General features: G+C 39.7%; 1 protein-coding gene across 3 annotated transcripts in view; it reads right to left on the bottom strand.

Annotated features, from left to right (window-relative positions):
- Positions 1-17,567, bottom strand: part of PRKG1 (protein kinase cGMP-dependent 1) — a 1,092,100-nt gene that overhangs the window by 344,238 nt on the left and 730,295 nt on the right. For all 3 annotated transcript variants that reach the window (XM_040975781.1, XM_040975780.1, XM_040975782.1), the window contains one exon: positions 7,382-7,487. In XM_040975781.1, coding sequence (XP_040831715.1) covers positions 7,382-7,487 — 106 coding nt within the window. The remainder of the gene's footprint in view (positions 1-7,381; positions 7,488-17,567) is intronic.

Here is a 17,567-nt window from a genome sequence, read left to right as displayed (position 1 = left end):
CATCTTGTCACATTAAGGCAAGATAATGTGGATACAGGTTTAGGCTACTTCATTTTTTCCCTTGTCTCACTGACTGCTTTAAAAGGCTCCCAATGACCCAGTTTCTGTGAGGAAGATCACAGCTCCAGCACATAACACCTTGCCTCTGTTCTTCCATTCCACTGTGCACCGTCCCCGGCAGCCTAAACACGGACCCTGCAGCCTGTCCGATTCCTGAACCCAAGCTGCCAAACAGCCAGATTCTGAGCTCCCATTCAAGAAGGAACACTGGCAACACTGCACTGAAGATTAACTTTATTTCAAGCCTAAACAAAATGACCTATGATATTCCTTCTGCCCTTCCACTTCCCCTTCCCAGGGAAGATAAAGGGTTAAAAACATTTTGTCTCCGACACCCTGGTAATTAAACTTTGTCCCTCAGCAGCATTTCCTCCAGGTTCTCTCCGACTCCCCAGCTCTGTCCAGTGGCCTCCTACATCCAGCACAGAAATGGAGGCTGAAGCAAACCAAGAAGCCCTCCTTCTTCCCCCGAGGGTTTGCGGATTCTTTTTGAATGTGTTCATTGCATAATAGTTTCCCCTGTGGAAAGTAACTCAGTACCACCAATCCTTTGGAAGAAAAAACATCTTACAAATAAACACAGGCATGTAAGGAAGCTTAATTTGAATGATACAAAAAATAAGCCTCCTCCCTACAGGAGCCACTTACAAGATTCAACACGACAACGCAACAGAGGAATATTAAATTGCTTTAACACATTGCTTTATGTTTTTAAATCCCACTGTGCAGAGAGTGTGTCCTCAGACAGGGCAAAGCCCCCCTTGCCTAACATCTCCAGGAACTCACTCCTCCCGGCGCAGGCTGAGGCTGAGGCAGGATAATGGATCAAGGCATTAAATGCCTTCACCAGGTCTTGTCTTCTACCCATGGATCAAAGAGAACTTATCTGCATGATTCATTACTAACTCAAAGAGGAGATTTTTAACCTCAAAAAAATAGAATATCTTAAGTATTTTCAAGGATTAGAAAAACACATATGCAGATATTAAAAGCGCCTATGCAAGTACAGGAAATGAGAAAATTGTATATTTTCTTTTAAAAAATCAGCATGCAATTACACAAATATCTGACACCATGTTGTCTTTTAAAAAACAATCAATATGGAGACATTTGAGCAAAAGCCAGATGACAAGAAAATAATGGTCGCTTTTATGTTTATCTGCTCTGGTGTCATCATTAATGAGAACAGATCTTCTCCCACAAACTGGTCTGTGAGCACGCATACTTAAAAACAGAGGAACATGCCTCTTTATTTATTCTTCACACTACTTCTATTTAAAACAAAGCTATACCAGCTTTATCAAGCTTAATTCTAATTCAGTTTGCACAATCTTCTAGAAAGGCTCTATAAAAGCGCAAAGCTTAAGTGCTTAATAGGTCTGTCACTTTTAAGAAAAAAGTCTGAAATGTCTAAAATTGTTTTTATAGGCAACTTCTTTCATCTTTTGTCAATTTTAGGAGAAAAATCTAGAGAAAGAGCTTTTCTCAACCAGTACATCAGCACCTACACTTTTCCCTTATATCAGCTGAACCAAAAAAGATAACCTCAATTTATTAAGGCTTAACTATACAAGACATATTCTTTAAAATACCAGTAGTTAAAAAAAAAAAAAGGCTGCAAAATAACTGTTCCTGAGAAGTTCTCAAGTACGAAGGCAAAGCGGAGCCTCTAGCAGGAAGCCTGATGTCTTCCCAAGAAGCCAAGCCCAAGCTCTAGGTCATTTCACATCAGCGTTAGGAATCATCATGTCTCCTTTGATTCATGGGATGGATTTCCAATCAAGCCTTCCCCTCAAGTAGATGCCACTGTCAAACCTTTTTAATCCATATATTAACATTGGGTGGCTTTACATTCTTTTTGAGCATTGGTTTTAGAAAATGTCTTCCAGGGAGTGTTAAAAGGAAAGAAAATACCACTGATGCTGAAAAGAAAGGCACTGCCAGAGAAGAATCGTGGGTGGGAAAAGCAGGTGCACCAAACAACAGCTCACTGCTGAGGAGCGCAGACACAGTGAATGCCCTCTCAATGAGAAAGGCAGAAACGTGCAGGAACTAGCATTTGATGAATCAGCACGTAAGCCATAAAGGGGAAAATCTGTGACCCACTTCTACACCTAGCTAGGTACCATCCCTAACTAGTTGTGGATGTTATTCAAGGCCTTGAGAAAACAGGAAGCAGAAGTGATGTTAGTACTTACTCCACAGATTGTGGGTGTGGCCTAAATAACAGCAGCTTCCAGTATTTTCTGCAAGTCAACTTATTTATGTTACTCTTATATAGACTTTCCTTCACATCTTAGTTTTAAATCTTTAAAGTTATGTGGTTTTCTATATTAGCTGGCAATTTATTCACAATTAAATCAATTTCAGTTTCTGGCTCCCAGCTTCGGTGTGGCCCATTCTCAGGCATTGCAGAAGCTATTATGGCTATTTGGAGAGTGACCGGCAAGAGAATACCTGTGTCTTTCTCCTTCCTCCTTCTCTATCTGCCTGTAAAATACACTTTAAACTCATTAACAAATTAGCAAACATTATTTGTATCTATATTAAAATATAATGCAAAAAACTATCAATATTATGAATGACCCCTTATCAACTCAGAAAAGGCAAATCAGAAATACAGAATTATTTTGAGTTATCAAGTTCTATATTTTGCCACAGCTGACACACTTGGTATATAACTTTGGGAAACCACCCATTTAAAAAACAGTCTTGAGATAACCTCCACTGGGACACTTAAGTATATCTGGCGACATGGAACACTTACATGTATCTGGGGTTGGCACCTTGCTTACAGGTTAAGCCTCTACCTGCAAAGCTAGCATCCCATATATGCACAGGTTGGAGTCCCAGAGTTTTGTTAATGGTCTTGGAAAACAACAGAGGTTGGCCCACGTTTTTGCGCTCCTGAACCCATTTGGGAGACCTGGGAATACTCTAGCCATCTCAGCCACTAGGGTAATAAGCCAGTGCATGAAAGATGTCTCCATTTCTGTAACACCACCTTTCAAATAAAAATAATTTTAAACATCTTTTTTTTTTAAATGAATGCCACAACGATTTGGTGCAAAGAGAAGTGAGAATGAGGAAGGATACATTGAAGAGTGGTATCAATATGGAGAGGTTGGCAGCAGCCAGGCCAGGAGTAAAAACCAACGTAGCCCTTCTCCTAGGAGTAACAGAATTCAGAGAAAATGTCATGCAGAAGGGATGGCATGAACCTCTTCCCAATTTGAGGATACACAGTGGATAAATAAAAGATTTTCTGAGGGTCAACAGGATCTGTTTAGTTACCTCGTGTTCCAAAAAGTTCCTGCTTGATTTCTAATTTGTGAATTAAAAAGTCATATAAACTAGGATCATACATCACTGTCATCATAATCATCATCTTGGGGGACTAAGAAAAACCAAGTTTGTACAAGAACATCCCAGTAGTCACACAGCTAGATTCCAACATTCCTGTGGAAATAGTCTAAGGACAAGAGACAAGACAGAGACTACATTCAAAATACAAATTAATACTGGCGAGTATTTGGACTTTCAGAATCCATCTTACAAACAGCATTTTTCAACGGGGTAGTAGTGACGGAAAATGCTAGAAACCGGCAAAACTTTTTGGACCTATCAAAATTAAGGTATGTTGAATAGCACTACCCCTGGAGTTGAGTGTTTTGTGGTTTTCGTTCTGCTATACCTGCAGTGGAACATCTGTGGACATCAGGGAATGTAAAATACAGGTACAAAAGAGAAATGACTAAACGGGATTAAAGAAAATCAGAGTTCAGTGTGGCATCCAATAATGAGCTCAAGGCTTGTAGTTAGGTAACAGCTAAGTTCACAGGAATCAAAACAAAGTATAACGTCAACACTAAAGATCCTTGCACATTTGCCCAGTGTGTGCCTGACGCCTGCATTTCCCCAGGCCTCCGAAGGCACGCGTCCTCAGGAACATCAGGAGGAAGAATGCCTTGAGCAGAGGTGCAGCAATACAAGCCCATTGCAATCCCCGAAATCCTTCAAACTGGATAACATATGAATGTACAACAAAGGCATTTACTAACAAGGGTTATGATGATTTGCATTATTTCCTAGAATTGTAATTTTCCTCTAATTTGCAATTTTTATCCCAAGTCATTTATACAATACAAATTATGTTACCTATAGTAGAGAAAAATTAGATTTTTTTTTAGAAAAACAAAACCATTCTCTCTTCACAGATTACTATATATACCATGATGAATTTAGTCTATGTTTCTGTAATTTTTAGGTGGGTAAGCTTTTCTGTAAATAAAGCCATGGAAGGCTAACAGGAATGATTTGATTATCTGATCTAAGCTGTGTAAGTGAAAGAATGGTCAACATCAAAATGATGAATAAAGAGAAAAATGAAGTAGAAAAATTCAATCAATTTTGGTCATCAGAGTCTGATGATATTTTTCATGATTTCCTTTGAGAAGGTTACTGCACCACTTACTAACCTTGGAAAATAAAGGCCTTCAAAGCTAGTTAATCTAGCAATTTAAAGGAATACTATAACTCATATTTAACGTCATTAGTATGTGACTTGTATAAAACATAAGGCGTGCATTTAAAACATTCTTATGCTTGTTAATGTGGTGACATCAACGTTTTGCGTATTTGTCCTGCACTGGCTATCCCACTCCACAGATCACTTATCTACAAAGCACTATATTTATATACAAGAAAGATACCAAGATAGTTAATAAGTGGCCCTCTTCTGGAAAAGTTTGTAACCCAAGAGCAGAAAAAAGTTACCAAACTATTTGTAAAAATTTTTGAGAAAGAGTCAGACAGCTGTTGTTTGACTTACAGACAGAATTCTCAACTGGCAGGTCATTTCCCTTACGCCTGCAATGGCTGGACTCCATAAACTGAAGGCACAAGTTGGAAACTGAATCCAGTCATCCCATGAACCCTATTCACCTCAGTCGGCATCTACTGCCCTCCAGTATCTGCTCTAAGAGAAAGCTGGGATCAGGAACAATAGCCAGGTCCAAAACCCAAGCACTCCAACGGGAGATGGGGGCATCTTACCTGGTAGGTCAAATACATGCACCAGCAATCAAATTACAATAAACCAAAGAGGACCCCCCAAAAAATGTAGACATGAAGCAGCAGTGGTAGAAGGGGTTACTTGAGTGAAAGGAAGTCCCTGCCTCTGGAAACAACAGGTTTTAGTTCATTGTCAAAGGATCATTTGAACATTGATGGTAAAGAAGGAAGACCAAAACGCAGTGTACTGCAGGAAAAGCAGAGACAATGAATACATGGACACACGGAGTCCCTTGGTTTGTGTGGGATGAGAAGAAACTAGGCTGAAAAAACTGGCCAGCTCTACTCATAGGAGTGCTTTGATTGTCCAGCCAATGGGTCTATAAATAATTCAAAAGGATCTATGAGTCACTGAAGGGGTTGCTGAGAATCAGCTATTCACAGAAGACTGAAGCTGGTCTCCTGCAATGATGGGCATTGTACACTCATCTCCATTCCCCAAAGCACAGTCCTACCACCACAAATACTGTCAACATTATTTTGTATTGAGAGGCCAGATGGAAAATTATATCAAAGCCAATGTCTGTCTCCTTTTAATTCAACTAGTTCAAATCTGCCTATTCTACTGATCAACAAAAAAAATGTTCATTTACTCTGAAGAGTAAACTTCTATTAACACTTCTATTTGTAGACAAGATAACACAGTCTAGGGTGAGAATACCACAAAGAAGCACATCTGTAAGTAACACTAAAGAAAAGTGCATCTGGAGTTGATGCAGCACATACAGAGAGAGAGGAGAAAGCCAGACATTTCCATCTTGTAAATATTACCACTAGATAGACAGCTCACTTTAGGGTCATCTGAGATAGCCCTGTCAGCGTACCTTCTTGAGAAAACAAACTTAGAAAAGCTCAGCAAAATTCCAAGTCTGGCACTTGCCATAAGTGCCCAGCACTTAATGCATGTGAGACAATAGTGAGCTCTTACACGTAGACATCTCATTGATTTCCACTGAGAATCTTTTTCAGAGCCTCATCATAAGAAATCAGTAACTCCTACACTTGAATATCCATTCATTCTCTCCTAACACCTAAATTCATACACATAGTATTATGGAAATGTAACAGCTCATATTAACACATGTATAAGTTTATGGCATCTGAAATAATTCCTTACAAGGTATATTAAACTTAAAATCAAAACTCACAATTCCACTGCTTCTAAATGTTTTATGTAATCACATTAAGAAAAGACAAAGCTCCACCGACAGTCACATTTGAACATGTAATTGACATTTAATTAGAATTGTAGTGTCCCTTTAGCAGGAATATAATGAAAAGATTTTATGTGAAAATGAAGATGTATAAAAGATGAATCAGGAACAAATTAAAATCACAATCATGAATATCAAAATAACATCTTAAGAAAATTCTATAGATCTCTTAATATGTATTACTACAACAAAACATGGATGCCTTTTTTCCTCCTTGCTGCATTTCAACTATTTCTACACAAAAAGCAAAACCAAATTTACTATTCTAGCTCACAGAAGGAAAAATTGTATTAGTGATACCCAACTTTCATTCACATAACATGTGCATCACCATTTAACAATTCAATTTTTCCGAAGAAAATGATACAAAACAACTACTTTTGAAAAATGCCATCAGAATCACCGATATTCTTTTCAAAAGTAGTATCTTCACTGAACAAATTTAGAGATAAATTTACACCACTGAATATCAACACATTTGCAAGTGATCAACCACTGGCTTTTTACTTCAATTTTTATCCTATGTTGAGTTCATTACAATACTATGTAATATCAAGTAGACTTATTTTAGAACTGCAACATAAAATGAGCTTAAGAAATCAAACTCGGGATTGAAGGATCAGATTGCTCTTGGAACATTTCATCTTTCGACTTTCACGTGGAAATTGGCACGATGGAGGACTCGGTTTTTTAGTATGGGTCCACTGAGAAAAGGGGTCATAAGTACATTAAGCAATAAATGGCTAGAGAGAACACAATGTCATTTCTTGTTCCAGGCTATTCTTATTTGGTTCTCTGAACTGCACTATTATATTAAAGAATTTTGAATGGCTGAACATGTGATAAAACTTTACACTTTAATTTAAACACGGATGAAAACTGGCATCTGAGATCTAGAAAAACTTGTTCAGTCTTGCACCCTACACATTGACAGACTGAGAATGAAATCAAGGTAAAACACCTGCACCACGCTGCACTTCACATAATAGGGCTAGAAAGGCAATAAAGAGTCTCAAGAACGCAATGCAGCCTACCTTTTTAAAAACTCCATATACTCGGTATGCTTGATGAGTCCTGTTCTCATCATAATGGTTTGGAAGCATTGTCGATCAATGGCCCACAGTTTCACATTTACAAGAGCTACAAAAAAGGAAGAAAAAAAAAAAGGAAAGTTTAGAGAACCTCTGCTGTGAACAAGATCTTGCATGAGATGTGTTATGCATGAGAAGTTTGGAAATGATTAACCATAATACACATCTAGAGCTGATATCATAACATTGTTCTACATCATTAAAAAGGCTTATGTACCTACAGGCAGAATGTAGTTTGCCATGCTTCCTACTAGTACTACCACACACCAGGAAGGTTCCTGTTGTTCTAGTGCCATGCAGGGAATGAAAATGCTTGAACACATTGAAATGGCATGGAAACACAATCATGCTCACATGAACTAACCATCTGTTAATTACACAGAGTGGTGTTAGTGACTCATAGAACCATTTTGTTCAGTTGTAAAACTACAGGTTAAAATTCAATTTTCAGGCATACAGGTAAATTTTATACAACAGGTAATTATTATACAGTGATGACTACATGAAGCTCATCTTACAGATTGTAACCTGTGTGTCCAGAATTGCAACATGAAAATTCTATTAGAGATATTTTGGTTGAATTGTAATTTCTGTCCTACACATCACTTGTTTTTGACTCTGCATAAAAATTAGTATTGAATTAAAATCTACAGATCTTTGGGCCCGGCGGCGTGGCCTAGCGGCTAGAGTCCTCGCCTTGAATGTGCCAGGATCCCATATAGGCGTTGGTTCTAATCCCGGCGGCCCCGCTTCCCATCCAGCTCCCTGCTTGTGGCCTGGGAAAGCAGTCAAGGACGGCCCAGAGTTTTGGGACCCTGCACCTGCGTGGGAGACCTGGAAGAAGTTGCTGGTTCCTGGCTTCGGATGGGCACAGTACTGACCGTTGCGGCTCACTTGGGGAGTGAATCATTGGAAGGAAGATCTTCCTCTCTGTCTCTCCTCCTTTCTGTATATCTGACTTTGCAATAAAAATGAATAAATCTTTAAAAAAAAAACTGCAGATCTTTACCATTTGACCTATGAAGGACACAACAGATTTTTTTTGATGGCAGATGCTTCAGTACATAACAGAACAGTAAGTCCAGATGAATTTAGGTTTTAAAAGATAAGCACATTAAAAATATTCATAATTTAATCTTTGTGATAAAGGTGTGAGGTTTACTTTATTATTCCCTTTACCTTTAGTATATATATCCATATATGTATGTACACATTATACATATACACACAACACACACATACATGTATTCAGGCTCTAATAGAAAATATTTTAAGGTATATTAACTGAAAAACACCAACTTATATGTTATGGCCATAGGTAAGCAACAGAGACAGGATGCATTGGGGGTTGAATGTGACTGCTGGTATAGAACCTGGGTCAAATTTAGTTAGTCTAATTTGAAAAGACTGAGGGATAAAATTGTCTCTTCTTCCATGGGTTCTCAGGTTAGGGCAAGTGAATACAAAGGACCAAGGGTGATGGTGGGGAAGAGGAGGATGTTACCAGAACAATTAAGCTAGTGTATGCCTTGGTAAGAGATAATAGGCAACATACCAAGCAAAGGGGATATTGTATCACACACAGTAAAACCTACTTTTGAATAGTATTCAATTAATTTTTTGCAAAAATTGTTAGAGGCTAAGTAAATGTTTTCTTCCTTGGCTGGTTCTTCACTGGAGAAAAAGATATTCACTTAAATGGGAAAGAAACGAGGCAGCAAACCTGGTGTACGCATGGCTTCATTCCAAACTGCCCTTACAAGCACTGCATTATATTCTAGTTCCTTTTCTGACTGCATGTTCTTTGCCAGGGTTCCCACTGACTTTACACGAATTTTAAGACTGGATGATAGAACCATGGAGGACTGGGAAAATCAGGAAAAGGTTCTGAAGTGTTGAACTGGGAGTTAAGATCTTAACAAGTGATAAAAACTGAACTAGAAGAGAGCTGCACAGGGGTAGCTGAATGGGTCAAGGGCATCAGCAAGAGCACAGACAAGAATGAGCTCAAGAATCCAGTCAGAACAAAACTGACTGCCGTGCAACGACTTGTGCAGGGTTCCCTCAGGTTTCACAGTGACTAAAAAGCCCGGGAAGTCAAGCAGACGGAGCCAAGACTACCATGACGGACAAAAATCTGTTAGACCTTAAAAACACTGTAAATATACACACCACCCCTTAACTATACATTTAAATGCAGTTTCCAGAATAAGGAATGTGCAAGTTTAGTACATATACATTTTCAAGGCTCTACCCAACAAAAAGACTTAAACGCATACTGTCAGCAACAAAAGAAATTTGCGTGTGCTTGCTTTGGCAACACATTCACCAAAACTGCAACCATACAAAGATGATTAGCATGGGCCCTGAACAAGGAAATTCCCTTTATCAGCTTTGAGAGACATGACCACAAGGTAATTGAGAAGCGATCTAGGAAAGACACAGATTAGGAAATCAAATAGAATCCAGACCAATGCTAGTACCAAGAACTAACAATGTATGAAAGACCATAGGACAGTGCGGTGATACGGTGAAAGCTCTGTGAGGAAAACTACCTGTAGCTCAGACACTCACAACGGATCAGTGAGCATCAGGCCACCGCAAGGGGGAAAGGGGGAGGTGTGTGCAGAATACGGCAGTAATTAAAATATGAGCAAAGTCTTGGGCTACAACTGTGGCTTCTAATCACACCACTTACAGCTTTTCAAATCTGAATTCACACACCAATTTTAGCCCAAGTTCTACACCTGACCTGGCAAATGAACAACTTCACTCTTCATGAATTGCTCTAGGTTTTTTTCTTACTGGATTCTACCTGCTGTTTAGCATCTCTCTTCGATATTACTTTCTCTTTCATGTGCATGTGGTCCTTCCTCGATCGAGTTTACATATTCCCACAGATAAGTCCCTGCCTCATCGCTGGTGATTTCCTACAAAAAATTAGCTTTTCATTCAAGAAATATTAAGCACATTTCTTGGCCAATGAAATTTATTTACATGAAATTCATGCAAGCAGCCAGGTAAGATGTAAGCATAAGTGATTCTCCCTGAATCTGTACTTGAAATTATCAATGTGCTGAAAAATGATTCCTAAGAATTAGTTCCCAGAATCCAGTAATTTTATCTTTTGGTTTCTGTTTGCATGGGCTATTGAAGCTAAATTTAATTCTACATAATATCACCACAGGATACTCATCATGGTTTGATGAAATTGCAAACTTGTCCATGACCTTAAGCGAAATACCTAAAGATTTATATACATATATATATAAAAAAAGATTTATAAATACATAAATATATATAAACTTTATATATATTTATAAATACATAAATATATAAACATACATATATAAATCTTTTATATATATAAATCTTATATATATAAATCATTTATATATACCAGCAAAGTGGGCAAATATGACTAATATTCATCTTGCATTCTTAGAAAAAAATGTGGCAAAACAGAGGTGTAATTTGCATCTTGTTTCTCAAAGAAACTGCTGGGATATAAATCTGTTTCCAGAATTTGAAGAGGTCATTGAAAAAAGGTCTTTTTAGACACTTTTGATTTTAAGTGGCCTATTAATTTCTGTGAGGAATAATCAGTTCACAAATAAAATTCTTGTGATTTTCACAACTGCTGCTGAACATTTACAGTAAAGGACATAAGGCAGAAACGGTTTGGGGAAGCAATGTTCCTTTCTGTTCAAGTGTGAATCTGAAATTCTTTGCTGGAACAAAGCTCATTATCTCAGATTAAGGTCACATGCCCCCTGGGTGGGAGAATAGAAACTCCAATTATTCACAAATCTCTGTGCACAAATGCAGAGACAGCCTCCTCGATACAGGAAATACCTTCATTTGGATAATAGAGGGAGGGGCCACAAACGATATCTAAGAGACCACAATTCTAGACAGGGCTTCATTTTTAACACAATATATCTGTTAACCAACTCAAATTTTTGAAGGATATTGAGAAAATATGTAAGTATAGAGCATTAAAGACTCAAATATTTATGCAGCCTTATTTAACACAAGTAGACACAGATACTAGATATCAAGGCCAGAAAGCATACTTACCATCTCAACCCAAAAAATATGCGATTTGGTTCCCAGGAATCAATAAGCTACTGATGCCAAAACCTGCGGTCTTGTTTTTGCACAGTAACTAACTAAGCCGGGTTTTGCATTTTTATACAGTTGCAAAATTTTGGAGAAGCTTGTTTTTCACACACAAGAATTACATATGACCAATTTCAGTGTCTGCACATAAATTTCAGTGCCCATAGAAGTCTTACTGGAATGATCCAAGGCCATTTATTTACATGTCTCTGGCTGAAACGAATAACTGCAAAAGAGACCACATGGAGTATAAAGCCTAAATTATTATTTCCTATCTGGCCCTTTACAAAATACATTTGCTTATTCCTTGTCTATCTTAAAAATGAAACAAAACAAAAACAGAACAAAACCTTGAGGGATAATTGCTACCATTGAGAAAATTCCTGGGGCTGAGCCTACACAGAATAGGCAATACCCAATACCCAGGTGAGCCGGCTGCAAAGGTCGTGCAGAAGGCAGTCAGCTAAACCAGAGTTCTTGCTCTGGTGTGAGTGGCTGAATGCTTCTGCCCCTCCAAAAACTTAAGTTGAATCTTTAACTCTCAAGGTGAGATCACAAAACAGTGTCTACATGATAGAGTAGTGCCTTTATAAGGAGACAAGTCAGTTAATTCAATTCCGCACATGCACCCACCCATCCCAAAAAAGGTGCATGAGGACGTCGCCAGGAACAGCACGATGACCATGAACCTGATCATGGTGGCACGCTCATCTGAGACTCCTGGCTCCAGAACCTTCGCTAAGACACCCAGTCTGGTATTTCAAAAGCCTCAACTTAGACCCCTGGCATCCCAGAAGCCACAGGAGCGTACAGATGGCACTCGAGATTCTGGAGAGTGAGGGGGAAAAAAACACCCACTTTATTACCCTGTAACTGAAATATAGCATCTCTCTGCATTGTAAACATAGTCAACACACTGCACTTATGGCTTGTCACCAATGGAAACCCCAGCTATTTTTATATCACCCAACATTTGCTGCAAAGATCTCAAGCACAATTTATTGTCATTATTACTTTGAAGTTAAAGGAAATAAAAACCCACTTTTATCTTTAAAAAAATCGATGGAATACATTAAATATTTTTATCAAAAATAAGTATTTTAGTATATATTCAACATAAGTGGTTTCCTTTGTTATCTATGATATGCTTTGAAGACATGTTTTTAGTGCAGTCCATATGCCTTACCAGATTGACTAAAGGTTTACAGCAGGAACAAGATAAAGCGCCAAAAGAAGGAATAGGTTGAAGAAGGGGCTAGAGGGACTGACAAGGTCAGGACTGATATTTAGCTTATCCAGTCCTTGGAACATCAAAATATTTGTATACTACATAGAATACGGACACTTCCGAGTTTCCTGATTGTTCCTTACGCCTTTTCCCCCAAATCCCATTAGGTCTTCAACAATTCAGTAATGAAAGGCTTCATGGTAAGCTAAACAGAAGCCTCCTAGACCCTGCTCCAGAATTTGGCATACCAGTGGTAGGAGGGCTCCCATCTGGATGCGCAAAGAAAAAAGACACTGGGAGGAATTGCAAGACTAAGATATGAGGTAAGCAGGAGGGAATCTGATGTGAAACTGAAAGTGATAAGGATGGCACGGATCACAAGGGTTCCTGTAGGATTTACTACAAAGCCAGGATATGATCCCGACATCAGTGAGGAAGGACCTTGGACAGCTTCAAGCAGGTGGCTCACTTCAAAAACAGTGTGCAGATGACTGCCCGATAGTGTGAGCACAGGACCACGGTGCAGAGAAGGAAACCGAGGGAGACAGAAACAGAAGAGCTAGCAGCTGTTGGCATTATTTATTCTGGTTTGCAAACTCCGGTAGGGACACAGAATACAGAGAAGTGTTTCAATGTGAACAGCATTAGACACCTTAAACAGACATGAAAGACTAAGGAAAAATAAACTGACTTAGCCACACAGCTTTCTAACCTAGACACATGAATATTGGGGGAAGGGAATGCTGCATTTATATTATTCCAACGTATAAATGCAGTTATCTTTGTAAATAATTTTCTTAAGATTTATCTTATTTGGGGGCCTGGCGTGGTGGCCTAGCAGCTAAAGTCCTCACTTTGAATGTGCCGGGACCCCAAATGGGCACTGGTTCTAATCCCGGCAGCCCTGCTTCCCATCCAGCTCCCTACTTGTGGCCTGGGAAAGCAGCTGAGGACAGCCCAAAGCCTTGAGACCCTGCACCAGTGTGGAAGAAGTTCCTGGCTCCTGGGTTTGGATCGGTGCAGCACCAGCCGTTGTTGCCACTTGGGTATGAATCGGAGGGTGGAAGATCTTCCTCTCTGTCTCTCCTCCTCTGTATACATCTGACTTTCCAATAAAAATAAATCTTAGAAGAGAAAAAAATACCAACTCAAAATGCAGCCGAGAAAGAGATAATGTTATGGAAAAGTTCAGAGATGGAGGGCAGCATGCTAAGGTGAATGGTGATTGTACAGCACTGCAAATATTCTTAGTGGCATTCAACTGTGTACTTCAAAATAAAGTCGCAGGTTACAGATTTTGCCATAATCAGCCCCCAAAGGGGAACATACACATTTATGCCCCAAATCCATATAAAAGGAGTTTCAAATGCCAAGTGTTTTCAAGGCAGAGTTCAGCTCGCATGAGCAGGCCCTGATGACATTCCCTGCTTTTCCCCAGCCTCCTCTGGAGCTGCAAGCCTGCCCCTGTCCAACAGGCTGATACCCGGTTGTATTCCCACACGGTTGCAGAGGATTGTCACTCAATCTACAACAACTTTTAACACACGTATCTAAACCTTCCACACATTCTTGCGAAGTTCAGGTCAAGGATATCTGCATCACTCACATTTCAACACAGAGATGGAACCAACAGGATATACAGAGAAACAAGCATTTACTATGTGGCTTGCCTCCTACAATCTGGAAGCTAAAGCAAACCAAAAATAAAAAGTATGAATTTTCTCTCCTCTGCCCTTTGTATCTATTCTCTCAGCAGATCAGAGGATACCTGCTAGCACTGGTGAAGGTAGATATTCCTTAATTGGTCTACGGACTGAAAAGTTCATCCCCTTGGAAACACTATCCTGGGGCCAGTCTTATGGCATAGTAGGTTAAGTGGCCACCTGCCATGCCAGCATCCCACAAGACATAGGTACGTTATTTCTGATCCAGCTTCCTGCCAATGGCCTGAGAAAGCAGAGAAAGATGGTTCAAGTATGCATCACCAGGTAATACAAAAAAGTTCATTTATTGTTCATATTTCTACATCTCAATGTAACAAGTACCATATATAATCCTGTCTTTAATATACTCTTCTATTTTTTGCCAGAAAGGCATAATGTAAGAACACACTAAATATATCTTGATTTGAAACTTGTGTCACTGTTTAAACAAACTTTCTTTTTACAAGATTTCATTGTTACCTGAAAGGCAGATTTATAGACAGGAGAGTCAGAGGGAGAATTATCTTCTATCAACTCCCCAGATGGCCACAACAGCCAGAGATCAGCTGATCCAAAGCCAGGAGCCAGGAGCCTCTTCCAGGTTACCCACATGGGTGCTGGGTCCCAAGGAGTTAGGCGATCCTCCAATGCTTTCCCAGGTCATTAGCAGCGAGATGAGTGGCTAGGACAGCAGCTGGGATTCAAACTGGTACCCAAATGGGATGTCGGCACTTGAAGGCAGAAAATGAGCCTGCTGAGCCACAGCCTGGGCCCCAATATCTTCTATTCTTAAATCTCAGTGGGAAATCACCATGAACCCCTAACACTGGTTTTCTAAACATCTCCAACACTATGTCTTCTGAGGAAAATTCCAAAGCATTTTGCTTTTTCTCACACCAGCTTTCACTTTCTGGAAATATGTTGGAACGTACAGGGGTCTCCTTTTACAATGCGCTGACGCAGACTTTGCCTAAATGGACTAGAAAATGTTGTGTGCTTCACAGGAGGAAAAGACAAGAAAAGGTGTCACGAGCTTATGGTCCCCCTCTTTCCAGATTACAAAACACCAGTTTATTCTGTGGGTCCTCTCCTTCAATAAACAAAGAATTTCAAGTTTTATGACATCCCTCCTTCCATGACATGCAGGCTATCTGGCTTACAGTTAAAACAATCAGAAACCTGGAATAGAGTTTTAGGGGCTTCAGTGAGTTCAAAGTCGCTTCCCAACATCATTAAAAAACATTGTGTCAGCCTTAAGCAAATCCCAGTTGGCTGAATGCTCTGAGACAAATGCTTCCAAGTTTCAAAAGGCCTTCGCTGTTAACCAGGCACCCGGAACACATCACTTCTCCTCTGTGCAGACTGCTTCCCTGTCGGTGGGGAGGACGTGTTTCAACCTTTCTCGCCTAGAGAAGTTCATCAATAATCTATGTGACGTGAAAGAGATGACTTGTAAAATAAGAGTAATCATTAGAAATGAAGAAATGCTAAAAATCACTCCAAGTGCTCAAGGTTTTCACACATTAGAAAAGATTTAGTGTTGTAGGCTGCTTTCTCATGAAATACACAGACACGAATAATTTGGTTTTTTTTTTAAAGATTTATTTATTTTTATTGGAAAGGCGGATATACAGAGAGGAAAGACAGAGAGGAAGATCTTCCATCCGATGATTCACTCCCCAAGTGAGCACAACTGCCCGATGCTATGCCGATCAGAAGCCAGGAGCCTCTTCAGGGTCTCCCATGCGGGTGCAGGATCCCAAAGCTTTGGGCTGTCCTCGACTGCTTTCCCGGGCCACAAGCAGGGAGCTGGAAGGGAAGTGGGGCTGCCAGGATTAGAACTGGCACCCATATGGGATCCTGGGCGTGCAAGGTGGGGACGTTAACCACTGTGCCACCGCGTCGGGCCCAATAATTTGTTTTAAATTCTTCTCATTTTGTCATGTTGTACAGCTGGTAAAGGCCACATGACAGCTTTTAAAAATTAGAAAATGGCCCCGACGCAGTTGCCTACTGGTTAAGATCCTTACCAGGATCCCATATGGGCTCTGGTTCTAATCCCAGCAGCCCCACTTCCCATTCAGCCCCGGTTTGTGGTCTGGGAAAGCAGTCGAGGATGATCCAAAGCCTTGGGACTCTGCACCCGTGTGGAAGACCCGTAAGAGGCTCCAGGCTCTTGTCTTCGGATTGGCTCAGCTCCATTCCTTGCAGCCACTTGGGGAGTGAATCTTCAGACGAAAGATCTTACTCTGTCTCTCCTCCTCTCTGTATATGTCTTTCCAATACAAATAAATAAATAAATCTTTAAAAAGTAATTAGAAAATGATTAACATGGAAAGTAAATTTACTTCACAATATTAAGGATTCTAGAAGGAAATGGATGGTGACACATTTTAGTACATTGACAGTAATCAATGTTTTTCATATGTTTGGACTTTTACATTATGACAATAATGCATATCCATTTAAGATATAGGCAATAAATACTTCACAAAGCTTGCAGAAATGCAACTAATGTGGCTGTCACTGTGGGAGCAGCAGGTAAAGCCATGATCTGCAGCGCCAGCATTCCATTTGGGCATACACTGGAGTCCCACCTGCTGGCTGCACTCCCATTCCAGCTACATCCTTTCGCACCTGGGAAAGCAACAGAAGATGGCCCAGGTGCTTGGAGTAAAATTTTGAAACCCATGCATAGTTGCCTTACTAGGTATTTTCACTGGATTTTGTGAAGACCCTTGCGATTTCTGTAAGATATTCTAATACCCTTTGTACAAATATGGCAGCTAGAGGTTAAGCTACTCTCCAAGACCCACATATAATTAGAAGAGTCTCTTACTGCAACTCAAAACTCTCTTTTTACTACTGTTTGTTTCTTAACATTGCTTAAGGATTTGGCTTTCCTTCAATTTTCTGCTCCATTTTAGAAAGCATAAGCAAGACAAAGTTGACAGTAATAATTTGTTTTTAAATTTATTTTATCATACAGTTCCACTGGCTAATTCTCCTCCCCTCCACTGACCATAATAATTTCAATGGGAGAATTTCTACAAAATTTACCCCAACTTTTAATGCA

This window comes from Ochotona curzoniae, unplaced genomic scaffold, assembly GCF_017591425.1.
Source record: "Ochotona curzoniae isolate NIBS_2020 unplaced genomic scaffold, NIBS_Ocur_1.0 contig_2692, whole genome shotgun sequence".
Classification (NCBI taxonomy): domain Eukaryota; kingdom Metazoa; phylum Chordata; class Mammalia; order Lagomorpha; family Ochotonidae; genus Ochotona; species Ochotona curzoniae.
Note: the sequence above shows the minus strand (reverse complement) of the source record. Positions and strands in the feature narration are given on the sequence as shown.